General features: G+C 39.0%; 1 protein-coding gene across 14 annotated transcripts in view; it reads left to right on the forward strand.

Annotated features, from left to right (window-relative positions):
- LOC135056544 (deleted in malignant brain tumors 1 protein-like) overlaps window positions 1-14,000 on the forward strand; it is a 244,276-nt gene that overhangs the window by 183,699 nt on the left and 46,577 nt on the right. For 13 of the 14 annotated variants that reach the window (XM_063961862.1, XM_063961863.1, XM_063961867.1 and 10 more), the window contains 2 exons: window positions 352-369; window positions 8,670-8,981. In XM_063961862.1, coding sequence (XP_063817932.1) covers window positions 352-369; window positions 8,670-8,981 — 330 coding nt within the window. The remainder of the gene's footprint in view (window positions 1-351; window positions 370-8,669; window positions 8,982-14,000) is intronic. The other variant, XM_063961873.1, reaches the window with a different exon arrangement.

A 14,000-nucleotide genomic window follows, 5' to 3' on the forward strand; every position in this document is an offset into this window, starting at 1 on the left:
CCCATTTGTGAGAGGCTTTGTTTGCAGATTAGCTGGCCAAGTATAATGAGGGAGCAAATAAGTGAGTTACTGAAGTGAATGGGGGCTAGGCTGTTTTGTTGTTTTTGTTTTATTTATACTGCCAGTAAAGCACTGTTTTTTTATTTATTTAATACTGCAAGTAAAGCAATACTTTCATTTATTTATCTGAAATCCTTATTAAGCACTTACAGTTCATCTTTTATTTTTGGGAATGTAAAGGTTATATAACATGCCTATTCTGCTATGGTAAAATTAAGATAGAGTCAATAATGTTTTGCTTAATATTTTTTCATGAAATATTTATATGTTTTTCACCATTTGGTTCTATAGCTGCACAGACTACCACACGTAAGTGTTTTATACTCTTATTAAAAAATTCCTGGATGTATGGCTTTATTTATTGATACAGAAGTATTTTCGTAAAGATTAATCTTTCTTAAAATGATTCTTTATTTATAATTTACCAGTAAATGCTTCACTTCTAGCACTATTATAGCAAATCGTAACTTAAAATTCATTCATTCAGAGCCTTTTTTTTGCATTTTCATACCTTAGGACAATGGAAAATGTTGGTAATTGCACAAATTCAGATGAAATCTTGATACTAATGTGTACTGTTATTTTTAAATCCAACAAAAATAACAACCATTTTCCTATTTTCTATTTTGATTTCACAACATGGCCAACTCCTACTGGCAAGATAAACCACACTTTAAAATGTATTAAACATTTTTTTTGTAGTAATCACATTTAAACTGTCAGATAAGTGAGAAGCTGTGGCAATGGGATCAATAATTCTAAATGTTTCCCAGGCCATTCTGTTTTTATATGGTGCTTAAAAGGAAATATTTAATATACGCAAGGCAGAAATACGACCTCTTATAAAAAATTGTTACTAAGATTCCCAATCAAAATTCATCTGTAATTGTTGTTGTACTAATTACTATTAGTTTCAGCTGGCAATGGATCTGTTAATGCTGAGAATAGTCTGTCTATTTATCTATCTATCTATCTACATATCTATCTATCTATCTACATATTTATTATTTTTGGCAGAATGAAGGTAAATTAATTAGTGACACATTGAATCTGTGTTAGGCAGGAGGACCTTATCCACACAGGGAAGAAAAGGCAGATGTGAGGACACCTAAGGGCAGCAGCGGAGAGTCAGTGTGGAAGACTGTTGCAGTCAGGACAGGCTACGGCCTGTGTATTCAGCCCAAGTGGGGATGAGGAAGCTAGTCAGAGCTCAGTGTGCTAGGAAGCCATTGGTGGTCAGGAGGCATGTATCTAAACCAGTAGGAGACAGGGAATAACACCAAACTCAGTGACTGAGGTTATGTTCCTGAGAAGAAGCCAGGACAGTGAGCCTTGAATGTGAGTAGCCTCGGAAGCCGTAGTTCATACCTGCAGAAGGCAGGGAGAGTCAAAACACTAATACCCGCTTCCGGGAACCTGACATGGGAGCTACCAGGGTGTGACCCACCTCAGGTGCCTTTTACACTGCAGTCAGCAGCCCGGCATATTTCTGGGTTGTTTTCATCAGCGGTGACATAGCGGGGGTGGGGTTTGGAGATCACATGATCTTCAAGCACCGCCCATACATAGAGAGTGAACGGGAGCTGGGTGTCATCGACCCGACTCCTGTCCTCACTGCACAGTGAGCTGGGTTGAACATGAGTTCAACCCTTCTCAAGAGCAGGGTTGAAATACTGGGTCACTCAACCCGGTATTTCAATCCCAGCACCCTTTAACACCGCACATGATCACGGTTATGCGCTTTCATATGCCAAAAACAAACCCACGTTCAGAGGTGCTACTGTGAAAGGCGTATGTGACTGTTTGTGACTATTTGTGTCTGCCATGTCAAGCAAGGCTGTGACTTGTGAGAAACTTTTATTGCAGATTAGCTGGACAAGTATAATGAGGGAGCAAATAAGTGAGTTAGTGCACTGAATGGGGGCTAGGCTGTTTGTTGTTTTTGTTTCATTTTTGCTGCCAGTAAAGCACTGTTTTTATTTATTTAATGCTGCAAGTAAAGCACTAATTTCATTTATTTACCTGAAATCTATTTCTGGATCCTAATTAAGCAGTTGCAGCTCGTCTCTTATTTGTGGGAACATATAAGTTACTGTATATAACATGCCTAATGTGCTATGGTAAAATAAAGATAGAATCAATAATGTTTTGCTTAGTAATTTTTAATGAAATATTTATATTTTTTTCACCATTTGGTGAACACATGTTCAACCCCGCTCATTGCTAGAGTTGGAATACCGTGTTGAATACCCGGATTATTCCAACTGGGCCTTTTCAGACCACACAGCAACATGGGTTATGCATGCTTTTGTACAATATCCCGTGTTCAAAGACGGCGGTCTGAAAGGGGTATACGTGAGGCTGTTTGTTGTTTTTGTTTGATTTATGCTACTAGTAAAGCACTTATTTCATTTTTTTTACTTGAAATCTGTGTATGGATCCTAATTAAGCATTTACACTCTGCACCTAAAACACCTTAACTGAGATAATGACCCCAGATCATCACACTATCTATCAAAATTAAAACTCCAAGCAAATGCAAATTTTCTGTAATCACAATGGGGTAAGGACTACATGATTTTTTTGTTACTGTATTACACAAGTTGATAGCATTTGAAAAGAACAATAAAACACAACATTTAGATATCAGTGTATAGTCAAAAATATTATTCTGTTAGCATAAATGTAGCACTCAACTCAGGATTAAGGTTCATAAAACATGAAAGTAATATAAAGTTTGATCTTTTTGAATAAATAGATTTCAGGATGTAACAATTACATTTTGCCTAAGATGACAATTTGTCTTATAGGGTCCATTTATCAAGCTTTTTGTCCATAAAAGTATAAAGAAGTGATGTTTTTGCATATTTATATGGTTTGTGGTTATGTACTGATAGCATGATGAAATCTCCTGCAGGTTGCTAATTGCATATTGCAGCCCCCATTATTATCAGTGGGGACCCTGATCTGACCTCTGTGTACTAAACCCCATAAATCTAAGATTTTTAGAGTTTGGCCATGTTAGTTTACACCATCTTTAGATGGTATAAAGTGCTTTAAGCCTATGGAGGCATAGTAGCAGAAACGAGATCTTTTGATCCACCTCCTGCAGCCTCTATCTGCGGGCGGTGATTCCGGAAACTGACTCTGTGTGCATGCAATATGCCTGTGAAGCAACCTTACAGTGAGAGATTATTGCTGAAACTGTCCCTGTGTGCTTCCATACATACATCAGCAGGGATATTTTCATTAAAAAGTAAAATATCCACAACAAAACAGAGTGTAATAATTGCATCAGTTCTACAATTATTAATACATGTGATCTGATTTTTTTTAAATGACAACTTACATTTTACATTTTACAACAGCAGATGAAATAAAGTACTAAAAGTAAGAAATAAGCATTTTGTCTATAAACAGACCATAGATGACCAGGTTTTCTATATACGTACTATGCACAATCCTGGTACCCATTGCCATTCCAATTGCTTGTAAATTAAAAGTGGAATCAGACTGAAAATACTTGTGTGTAAAAATAATCATAATTGCTTCTAATACAAAGCCATGTTACCCGTTTGACACCCTCATATCCTGAATTTGTTAAGATTCATATAAGGCCTAAAAAATCATGGTGAGAAATCTCCATGGTGTGAAATTTAGGGTTTGTTTTTTTTAAATGTGTTGTCTCTCTGATATAAGACTTCAGATAAGTGATGTGGCTGTGAAAAATAATATAAATGAGAAATTAGGTAATTAGAAGATAATTAGAAGTGAGGTACCCAATACTTGAAATAATAGGTCTCCTGGGATATGTTATCAGTGATGTGTGAATTTTGGGAAGTTGATAAAAAATGCATGAAAAAGGGTGTTGTGTTAATAAAAAAATCTGATTACTGCTTGGCTATGGCCCCCTCCGCCACATAGATGGGATCTGTTACATACTGTTTTCAATTCTTCCAGGTTTTTAGTATACAAGATATTGATTGCTGCGCTCTTATTTTCCATCAGACAAAAATTTTTTTTCTCATGAAGGGGAATCTTAGCAGAAAATTTGAGTATGGTCTATTGATGTCATAGATGGGGTAACCTGAATGTTGCTCTATTTGTCCTATTATTGACTACTTACATGAAGCATTGGATGGACTGTATCTACTTCTCTCAGTCCTTCTACAAGAAGACTTTCTAGAATTTCTACTCCATTTTAATTTGATCCATCTAATGTAATAGTGCATAAGTCTTTAATCCAAAATATCATTCATTGCACATACTTCTGATACTGTATATTTATTTTAGTCTAGAAATAATTTGAATAAATTGGGTATTCTAGAACATTATTGAATTTTTTTGAATAATGTGTCTAGACTCTTAACACTATTATGGAGCTAACCCTGAAGATTTAAAGGGCCCTACACATTGTCCGAGGTGCCCGACAACTGATATGACTGATGGGCAACCTGGCAATGGGGGTGTCAGGGGGGAGTGAAGTTCCTTCACTCCCTGATGTCAGACAGACCCATAGTCCTGCATGCTAATATGGACGAGATTGTCCATATTTGCTTGCATGTATAAATGAGCTGTCACCAATGATGAATGAGCGCGGGGCCGCGCATAGTTCATCGTTGGTGCATACACACTGAGCGATATAAACAATATCGCATTCATTAATGAACAAGATCAGTGTAATTATAAAGTGTGTAGGGCCCTTAACAGTAGTTGCAGTGGTTGTGTTTGGGAGACTAAGGGTCTGTTTCAGAGATGAACACAGTGCTGAAGCTGGAGTGCTTAAGTGATTATTTGCTACTGCTCATGGTCAAAAAATTCTGAAAACCTCTACCAGGCATGTGTTACAGTGAATGTATGCACAAAGGTACTGTTACATGCAGAGGAGCTGGTATCAGAGATGGCAAAGCAAAGAGCTGGATGTTCCTGGGCAGTGTCTGGGAAATGGCCTCAAGGGTGCATAGAAAAGTGCAGTATAATGAGCATGTAATGCTAGTCTACCCTATTGACACTACAGGGAGGGAGGGAGCAGTGTATTTATGATTTGAAAATATTTGCTTCATCAGGGGTGGCTTAGGAGAGGAGAGGGCTTATGTGAAGTCACCTTTCAGGTTCCCCCCTCTCTGGCAAGGGCTGCAGTGCTGTAAACTCTGGCTTTGTGCCAGAGTAAAAGTTGGGGTGGGGAAACAAACAAGGAGAAGTCTGTACTGTTGACGCACTAGAGACAGAGATGAATATATACTAAAAAGTAACCTTTATTAGATATGTATTAAAATGAGATATACATTTATGTTTTATCCCAAACTCGCAGTGAAACATAAGGTTTAAAATCACAAAACAAACATATAAGTGAATAAACAAAATAAAGAAATGTGAATGAAAGATTAAAAGGCGTGTCCACGTGTGATTCTTTATTATGCCACCATCGTAGAATATTCTACGATGGTGGCATAATAAAGAATCACACGTGGACACGCCTTTTAATCTTTCATTCACATTTCTTTATTTTCTTTATTCACTTATATGTTTGTTTTGTGATTTTAAACCTTATGTTTCACTGCGAGTTTGGGATAAAACATAAATGTATATCTCATTTTAATACATATCTAATAAAGGTTAGTTTTTAGTATATATTCATCTCTGTCTCTAGTGCGTCAACAGTACAGACTTCTCCTTGTTTGTTTCCCCACCCCAACTTTAGCTTACAATCACTGTAGTTGACTGCACCCCCTCCTATATAGAATATACTTTTTGTTATTAGGAAGAAGGGGTTTGTTGCCAAATGGGTGTATGGTGACGAAAAACATATACCCACAATATATTAGCATAACATTGAGTGTGCAGATACTATATCTGTGTGTTTGTGCCAGAGTAGACTGCTCATGCACATATCTCTGGAAACATGGCACCCGCACATCAGTCCAAGGGACATCCCTACTGTGCATGCACAAATTGCTGTGAAAATGGCCACCACACTATTTTTGTGAGCCCACCAGCCCCAAAAGAGTATTCATCTTCCCTGCATCAGTCAAATTTATCATTCACCTCCACTCACTATCGGGCATGTTTAGCACTATTCTAGTAATACTGTATATAGGAACTGTGCAGTGCTCAGCCTAGTAATGTAGTGTGAAATGCAGTATAACCGTAATGATTTAAATAGAATGGAAGGAGTCCTGCAATAGCAATGCTGTGGTGGTTTATAATGTGGTATGACAGTATTTGAATTAAATATCTAATGGAAAGGTGTTAAAAATTAAAACTGTATTGAAATATAACTTTACTGCAAAGTAGTTAAATAAAAATGCAAAATGGAGGTCTTGGCTTACCCATCCTCCTACGCTACTACAATGTGACCCGTCTAAGATGATTGCATGGCACTCTCCTTGACTCACTAAAAGGTGGGTTGACCTGGAAAGTGACTTACCTGATGTTCCTTCGATTTCCTAATTACCATGGTTGCACCGCAAACATTACTCTCGGGTTGTTTCTTCCTCTCCTACCATGGAGTTAACCCTGCACAATTGGGTATCCCTCAATAAGAAGTTGAAGATTACCACCTCTCCACCCCTTATCCCTTTTTGGTCTAACCCAGATTTCCACCAAGTCTCTCTCCCTTGATGGCTCTCCCTTGGTCCCCTGCGGGAATCATGAGCGTTCACCACATTACAGGTTCACATGCCCTAAAATCAGTTGCTGACCTACAAGAAAAATTTGAAATTCCTAACTCCTTATATTTTCAATATCTACAAATCTGTCTTTTTATACTATACCTCCACTTATCTCATCCACTACTAATCACAACCCCTGTAAAAAGATTGTACATGTACAGGCCAACCGATCAAGGCGCTATCTCAATTTTATACAACTCTATCTTGTCACTGGCTCCTCCCCCTATTGAACCTCATGAACAGGTCTGGGAGGCAGATTTATGGCTACATATGGATGATGAAGATTGGGATTCTATTCGCACAGCGATATCCAAATGTTCTATCAATGTGGCCATACATGAAAACGCATATAAGGTCTATACTCATTGGTACTTAGTGCCTGAGAAATTACAATGCATTTATCCAGGCACCTCTGATTTATGTTGGAGAAATTATGGGCAGCGGGGTCATTTTACCACATTTGGTGGTCTTGTCCAGTGATTACTCATTATTGGGGTATGGTTAGCTCCCTTGTTACTAATTTTGCTGAGCTCATAACACCCCCTACTCCTGTACACTTACTCCTTTGTGCGCCATTTTAAAACATCTCCAAGGAATCGAATAAATTGATTCTCCATATTTTGTGTGCAACAAAATACCAAATGGCGTGTAATTGGAAAGCTACTACTGCCCCTAACAAACAGAAACTACTGAACAGAATTTGGTTCATATCAAAGATGGAATATGTCACAAGCCTACAAAATGATACAGTACTCAAATTTCACTCCATTTGGCTCCCTTGGTATAGGCTTCACAATACTCCCCTTTCAGGCCTTAGTGTTTTGTCCCTTCCCACCCTTTCCTACCTTTTTTACTTTTCCTCACTCATATTTTTACCCTGACCTGTCGGGGGTTTTCACACTTCATTGTTCACTTTTACCTGCCCCCTTCTAGTCCTCTTTCCTCTACGTTACTCTTCTTGCTTATGTTCTACTTTCTTCTTGTCCTCTTTCCTACTGCCTTATGGGCATTTTTTCTCTACTTATATACAAGAGTTCCTGTAAATTGGTAATGACTTTTGTAGAAGGATCGTCACTGTTTATCCGTTGGGCGCATACTATTAGCCCACATTCTGTATTTTACACTTCATATATTCAGAATTTATTTTACCTGATATTTTTTCTTTATTTTTCAAATGTCTTACCAATATTACAGTTTCCCTTGGCATACGTGTTTTACTGTTTAGTTTCTCAATTGCACATCTATAAATGCTTATGTTTTCAATAAAAGCTTTATGATAAAAAAAATCAACAATCCTAAACATCAACAATATATACAGTATGGAGCATGAACTTCAATGTGATTAATATAAGAGATACTGACCAAATGCCCTGATATCCACACATGTAAAGAAAGAAGTGCAGGACAGGTCTTGGAGTCCTCCTCTTCCACTAAATTCTGTGATAATTAATGTTGGGTACCTTTGCTGTTATTATTCTGCTGCTGCTTTAAGTTGTTCCCTGAGACCTGCACTTTTCTCTGGTGGTGCCTTTAAGGGGCTCTGGACTGGCTGAACTCTTTCAGGATCCACTCCCAGTGGTACATCTATGTTATAGACGTCCTTGGGGCATAGACATTGCCCGGAGTCAGCCGCAGCCTGGGATAAGGATGTTGCCAGCTCTGGCTCAGAAATTGTTCTGAGTCAGCGGTAGCGCTGGTGGCATTTCAAATGTAGTGCCGGCCCCAAGCCAATTTGAACTAACAGTCCTGCAACCAACTAGGACCGGCTGATTGTGCCATTTTTGGGGTTGAACTTCTTTGTCTATCTTCTTATCCTTCAATGTAGAACCAACGTTTGTTTATATTGCTTTGCTGGGAGATGAGTTAGCAAACATGAAACATATTGTTTAAAATATATTAGAATTAAAATTGTTATTTTTTTTTTCTTTGATGTACCAGAGATGGCTTTGAGGTTGGTAAATGGAGGAAGACGATGTGCTGGTCGTGTTGAAGTCTTCTATGATGGACAGTGGGGGACAGTGTGTGATGATAGCTGGGATCTCAAGGATGCACTGGTTGTATGTCAGCAGCTAGGCTGTGGCACTGCAGTCACATCCCATTCCTCTGCATTTTTTGGCCAAGGCCAAGGACCAATCATGATGGATGATGTGGCCTGTAGAGGTGACGAATATTTTTTATGGCAATGTCCCCACCCAGGAATGAAAAATCACAACTGTGGACATCATGAAGATGCAGGGGTCACCTGTTCAGGTATAGTTTAATGGAATTTATTGATTCTCATACTATAGATATCAGTTATTTATTCATGTATGTTTTATAGTTGTAATAAAATGTTTTTCTTTTAATATTAAGGGGGTTTTCAAATTATCTGCAGCAATTTTCCATGGATAATGGCCTCACTGGGGGGCTATCTAATTAGCCACAATAGCCGGTGCTTATCCCATGATATCGTCGCTTATTGCGGCTTGGGTTTTGCCTGCCTCTGCAGGCTTTTTTTCAGCAATTGCGGCTGAAAAAATACATAGGTCTGCTTTTCGTAGGCACTATGCATTTTTGCATGAAAAACAGGGGGTTTTGTGCATAATAATAGAATACCGGTAATAAAAATAAAAATTGAAATTGGTGAAAATGTTTTAAAAATCGCAAAAAAAAAACATTTTTCACAGGCACAACATTTTCTGACCTTATTGGATACCGCCATGAATATTTATTCTATAGAAATGTAGTAGGTAAAAAGCAAATAAGTACAAAAAACCTGTCACAGTTTTAATGCAATGTTGTTGATGCTCTACATGTAGAAGTAGCATACAGCAGCATGAAAAATATATAACACCCCCACCTTCACAATAATTTACTTCTTAGAGCTATTTGTCATAACTAGAGATGTGCGCCAGAACATTTTTGATGATAAGTTTTGGTTTGACTTCTGATTTGCTGTCTGGTTTTGGGTTTCAGCCATGACTGGTTTTGGTTTTGGATTTTTTGCTAAAATTGACAAAGAAAAAGCTAAAATCACATAATTTGGGCCATTTATTGTTCCTAGAGTATTGTTAACTTCACTAACATTTATTTCCACTCATTTCTAGACAATTTTGAGCACCTCACAGCTCACAATATTGTTTTTATCCAGTTTAGGCCAAATACTGAAGCGAGCTGGCTGGTTACTAAAGGGGGGTACTCACGGAGCGATATTCTAAGCAATCTGACTAGATTGCTTAGAATATCGGCAGGATCGCTCCGTGTGTAGCCCCCTCGGCGATAGCGATGCGCGGCCCCGCACATCGCTATCGCCGCTGCTAGATTGGCCTGCATGCAGGCCAATCTAGCGGGTCGCTCACTTCACCCGCTGGGTGAAGTGAGCGGCCCCCCCGTCTCCCCCCGCACGCTCAGCACAGATCGCGCTGTGCTGAGCGGCAGGAGAGATGTGTGCTGAGCGGTTCGCTCAGCATGCATCTCTCCTTGATCGGCCCGTGAGTACTGGGCTTAAGCGACAGTGCAGTGGCACAAACATACAGCAGATTATAGCACATCTAAGAAACATTACCACACAGCAGTGGCTGAAATGAAAAGTGGTGAAACACAGATTTGCCCTAGGGCCCTCCCATCCTTATTTGCGATATTAAAAAGGACAAGCACAATTTAACAAACCAAGCACTTCAGTAACAGGGCCTGCCACTTTTGTGACGGAAGTGCTTTGATTGTTTGGACCCCACATAACAAGCTAGTAAAGGCAGCTAAACTAACAGCTCTGCAGTGGCAAGATGTCATCACCACTACCATCCTCATCCTCACCCTCATCAATGTGTCTATCATCCTTACACAGTATCAAATAGAGAAAACATGATCTGGTGTTCACTATTTATAAAACAATTCAATCAATTAAAATGCTAAAAAAAACAGTACACCTGTACTCCTAGCTGCCACTTAGAGAGAGACTACTTTACTCACTCGAAAAAAAAAAATGACCACAGCAAAGACAATGCACTCAGAAGCCATGTGTTTTGATAGTTAGCTTTTATATTTTTAGGTAAGTACAAATTTTTAGCACATAAAATTACACAGTACAGGCCGGTTCATAAAAGATAAAGACTTCAAATAAAATACACTTACTAGTTTCTGCATAGCAAATAGATAAAAAATAAAAATAAACTTGTCCCATAAATTTAAAGATTTATACAAGCACATACTCTTTCTAAAATCAATTGCAAGCTGTTAGTAGCATCAAGCTGCAGCTGTAATTACTCCACATTAATACCTTAAGCCTCTGAATAAAGGTTATAATCACCTCCTAGATCAGGCATGTCCAAACTGCGGCCCTCCAGCTGTTGAGAAACTACACATCCCAGCATGCCCTGACACAGCTTTAGCACTCTCTGACAGCAAAACTGTGTAAGAGCATGCTGGGATATGTAGTTTCACAACAGCTGGAGGGCCGCAGTTTGGACATGCCTGTCCTAGATGCTGCACTCCTGGCCAAGTGATGCATATTCGCAGGTAAATGACATGCTTGTGCTGAAATGCTCCACTGGAGTTTGGATGCAGTGCTTGGGGCTGGTGTCTCCTGACTGCTGGTGCTTTAATAACCATAGCCTTGCAGCCTTCTCCAGAGTCTTTACATCCCCTATGACTAGTGGCAAGCTCCTAATTGAAGGTGCTGGTACTGTGGTAAAGTCCTTGACGTGATTCCCTGCTTTTGAAACTCATTTGCTGTTTCCTCAGAAGGATATAAACTGTACAGCACAATATAACTTCATCCCACCTGGAATCCACCATTTCAAAAGTCTCTGTACTTTTATGTAATTGCCAGTAAAGGTCTTCCTCATGGAATTTGTAGATTATTTTGATGAACATGATCTTTTCCACATTTTGATGAAGTAATCTCCTATGCTGATCACTCACAAGTTTCTCGACTGTGCTGAAAACTCTTTCTGAGTACACAATGGAAGGTGGGCATCTTAATTAATGCAAGCCTAGTTTGTACAAGGGACTTCAAATTGCCTTTTTTTTCTTTTCAGTAGTCAAAGGGACTCCTGACATGCTTATTTGTATGGTGTCATGAAATTAATCATCCACAATCCTTTGGATGGTGACCGTCTCAGATGGAGTTATGGCAGAGATGTCACTAATTTTTATGCAATTCTTTCAGACCTGACCAGATGTTAAAATGTTGTGTTGACTCGGCATCACCACTGGGTCTTTTGGGAAAGCTGAGTTTTTTCCTAGAAACTGCCAAAGAAAATTAAGGAGATGTTGTCATGTTGTGTACAACTTGAGCTGCCAACTTGCTCACCAAGAGCTCTTTGCATCTCTTAAGATCTGGGCCAGTTGGAAAGTAAAAAACAATATATGGCTTAAACCTAAGATCAAGCATGGACTCCCATATTTAGTCATCTGATTTCAAGATATTGGCAACCCTTATATTGTGGTGAAGTGAATAAAGGACTTGATCTACAAGTCTGACACACTTTGCGGATTTGCTTTGTTTCATCTCCAGCTTCAATTTTCCAAGCTGATTTTCCAAAAGCTTAATTAGGGGACTCACCGGACTCAAACTAGCAGTGTTGAAACTCACTTCACAGGTTGCTACTTCAAAGGGTTTGAGCACCATGCAAATGACAGAAAATATTCTCCACTGCGCTGGGCTAAGGTATACTCCCCCTTCTCTCTCAATGTCATGGTTTGTTGTGTAGCTATGAATGGATTTTTGCTGTTCCTCCATAAGCTGAATCATATCAAGGGTCGAATTTCACCTGGTTATCACCTCCAGCTTCAGTTGTTAGCATGGCAAATTGAACTGTTCTTGCGAGTGCTGCAATCTCCTGCATGCTGTTGCTGAATGCCAAAAATGTCCCAAATTTTTTGGGCCACAGACGGCATGTCGAGCATGCCGTTGTCATTTAAAACAAACTTGTACCACCAAGTTAAATATGTGAGCAAAACATGGGACGTGTTGGAATTCACATATCTCTATTGTTTTCACAATTTTTGTGGCATTATCAGAACTGACCTCCTGAGGAGAGTCCAAGCGGGATAAGCTATTTTTCTAGGATAGCCCTTAGTTTTTCTAAGTGGTTCCCAGTGATATGCCTCTTAGTGAAGCCAGTGATACAAATTAGCCTGCCTCTAAATGAGTTGGCATTGTTTATTAGATACTACTGCTGCTGCTGAAGGTGATTCACACACCCAATGGACTGTCACAGTCATATAATCTTAAATTTGCCCATTATTGCTTGTCACATATCTAAGTGGACTGTGGGTACAATGGCATTTTGTAGGACAATCATTTTTTTTTAAGTCCTGGCACAGGTGAGGTATTGCTTTGTCTAGTAAAATGGAACCAAGATGGAATTTGGTACCAGGGACAACGGACCTAAATTATCTGTATAAAACCAAATGCATTATTGGTGGATATTGGCCACAGATCAGTGCAACTGGGTGACAGCTGTCATACTAGCTTCCCCATGCAAAGTATTGTTTAACAGTCAATTTATTTTATACTAGTCTTCTTGGTCCCCTTCTGGGATAAAGATCCATCCCCAGCAGTAGCAGCAGCTGGTCTAGTGCTCAAGGATTCATCTGAGGAATCCAGGATAGGTGAGGAGTCACCTAACTTTATCAAATTTGAGTCAGGTCTACCTCCAATTATTACTGAGGATATTGAGGAGGAAGGTGTTGGCAGTGGAAATTGCAGGTACTGGGATCTAGTTGAGAGACTAGCTGGACTGCTTGTTGTTTTGGTTTTTTAGCACAAGTTTCTGATGTTGTCAAAAACTTTTCATGAGCTTGCTGCAAATGATGTACAAGGTAGGAGGTTTCTAAATAGTGAACATCCCTACCTCTACTTATTGTGGTTTTACAAACGTTACTGATGGCTTGACAATTGTTATCAGGATTTGGGTAAAAATAATTCCATGCATAAGAGGTGGATTTATTGGTCCTATTCCTTCTTTTCATGGCCAAGAGCTACTTCCATTGGTGTCTAACTTACACAAACAATATCCTTATAATCAACATCCTTGTTAGGAAAATATGTATGGGTGGAACAAAGAAAGATGCAACACATCTAAACCTGATCAGAATAGAGCACCTGAATCGATCACCTCCATGTTGTACCAGGTTGTAGACTGGAAACACTTCCTCAAAGCCTTTTTGATTAACAGTGACAATGTGTGTACATATGGAAGCCATGCATCAAATGCACTGGGGTACAGCATACTGGGGTGCATTGTGCAGATTAGTAGAAACAAATTATACAACAATATTTTTTTT

The sequence above is a fragment of the Pseudophryne corroboree genome, chromosome 3 (assembly GCF_028390025.1).
Source record: "Pseudophryne corroboree isolate aPseCor3 chromosome 3, aPseCor3.hap2, whole genome shotgun sequence".
NCBI lineage: Eukaryota > Metazoa > Chordata > Amphibia > Anura > Myobatrachidae > Pseudophryne > Pseudophryne corroboree.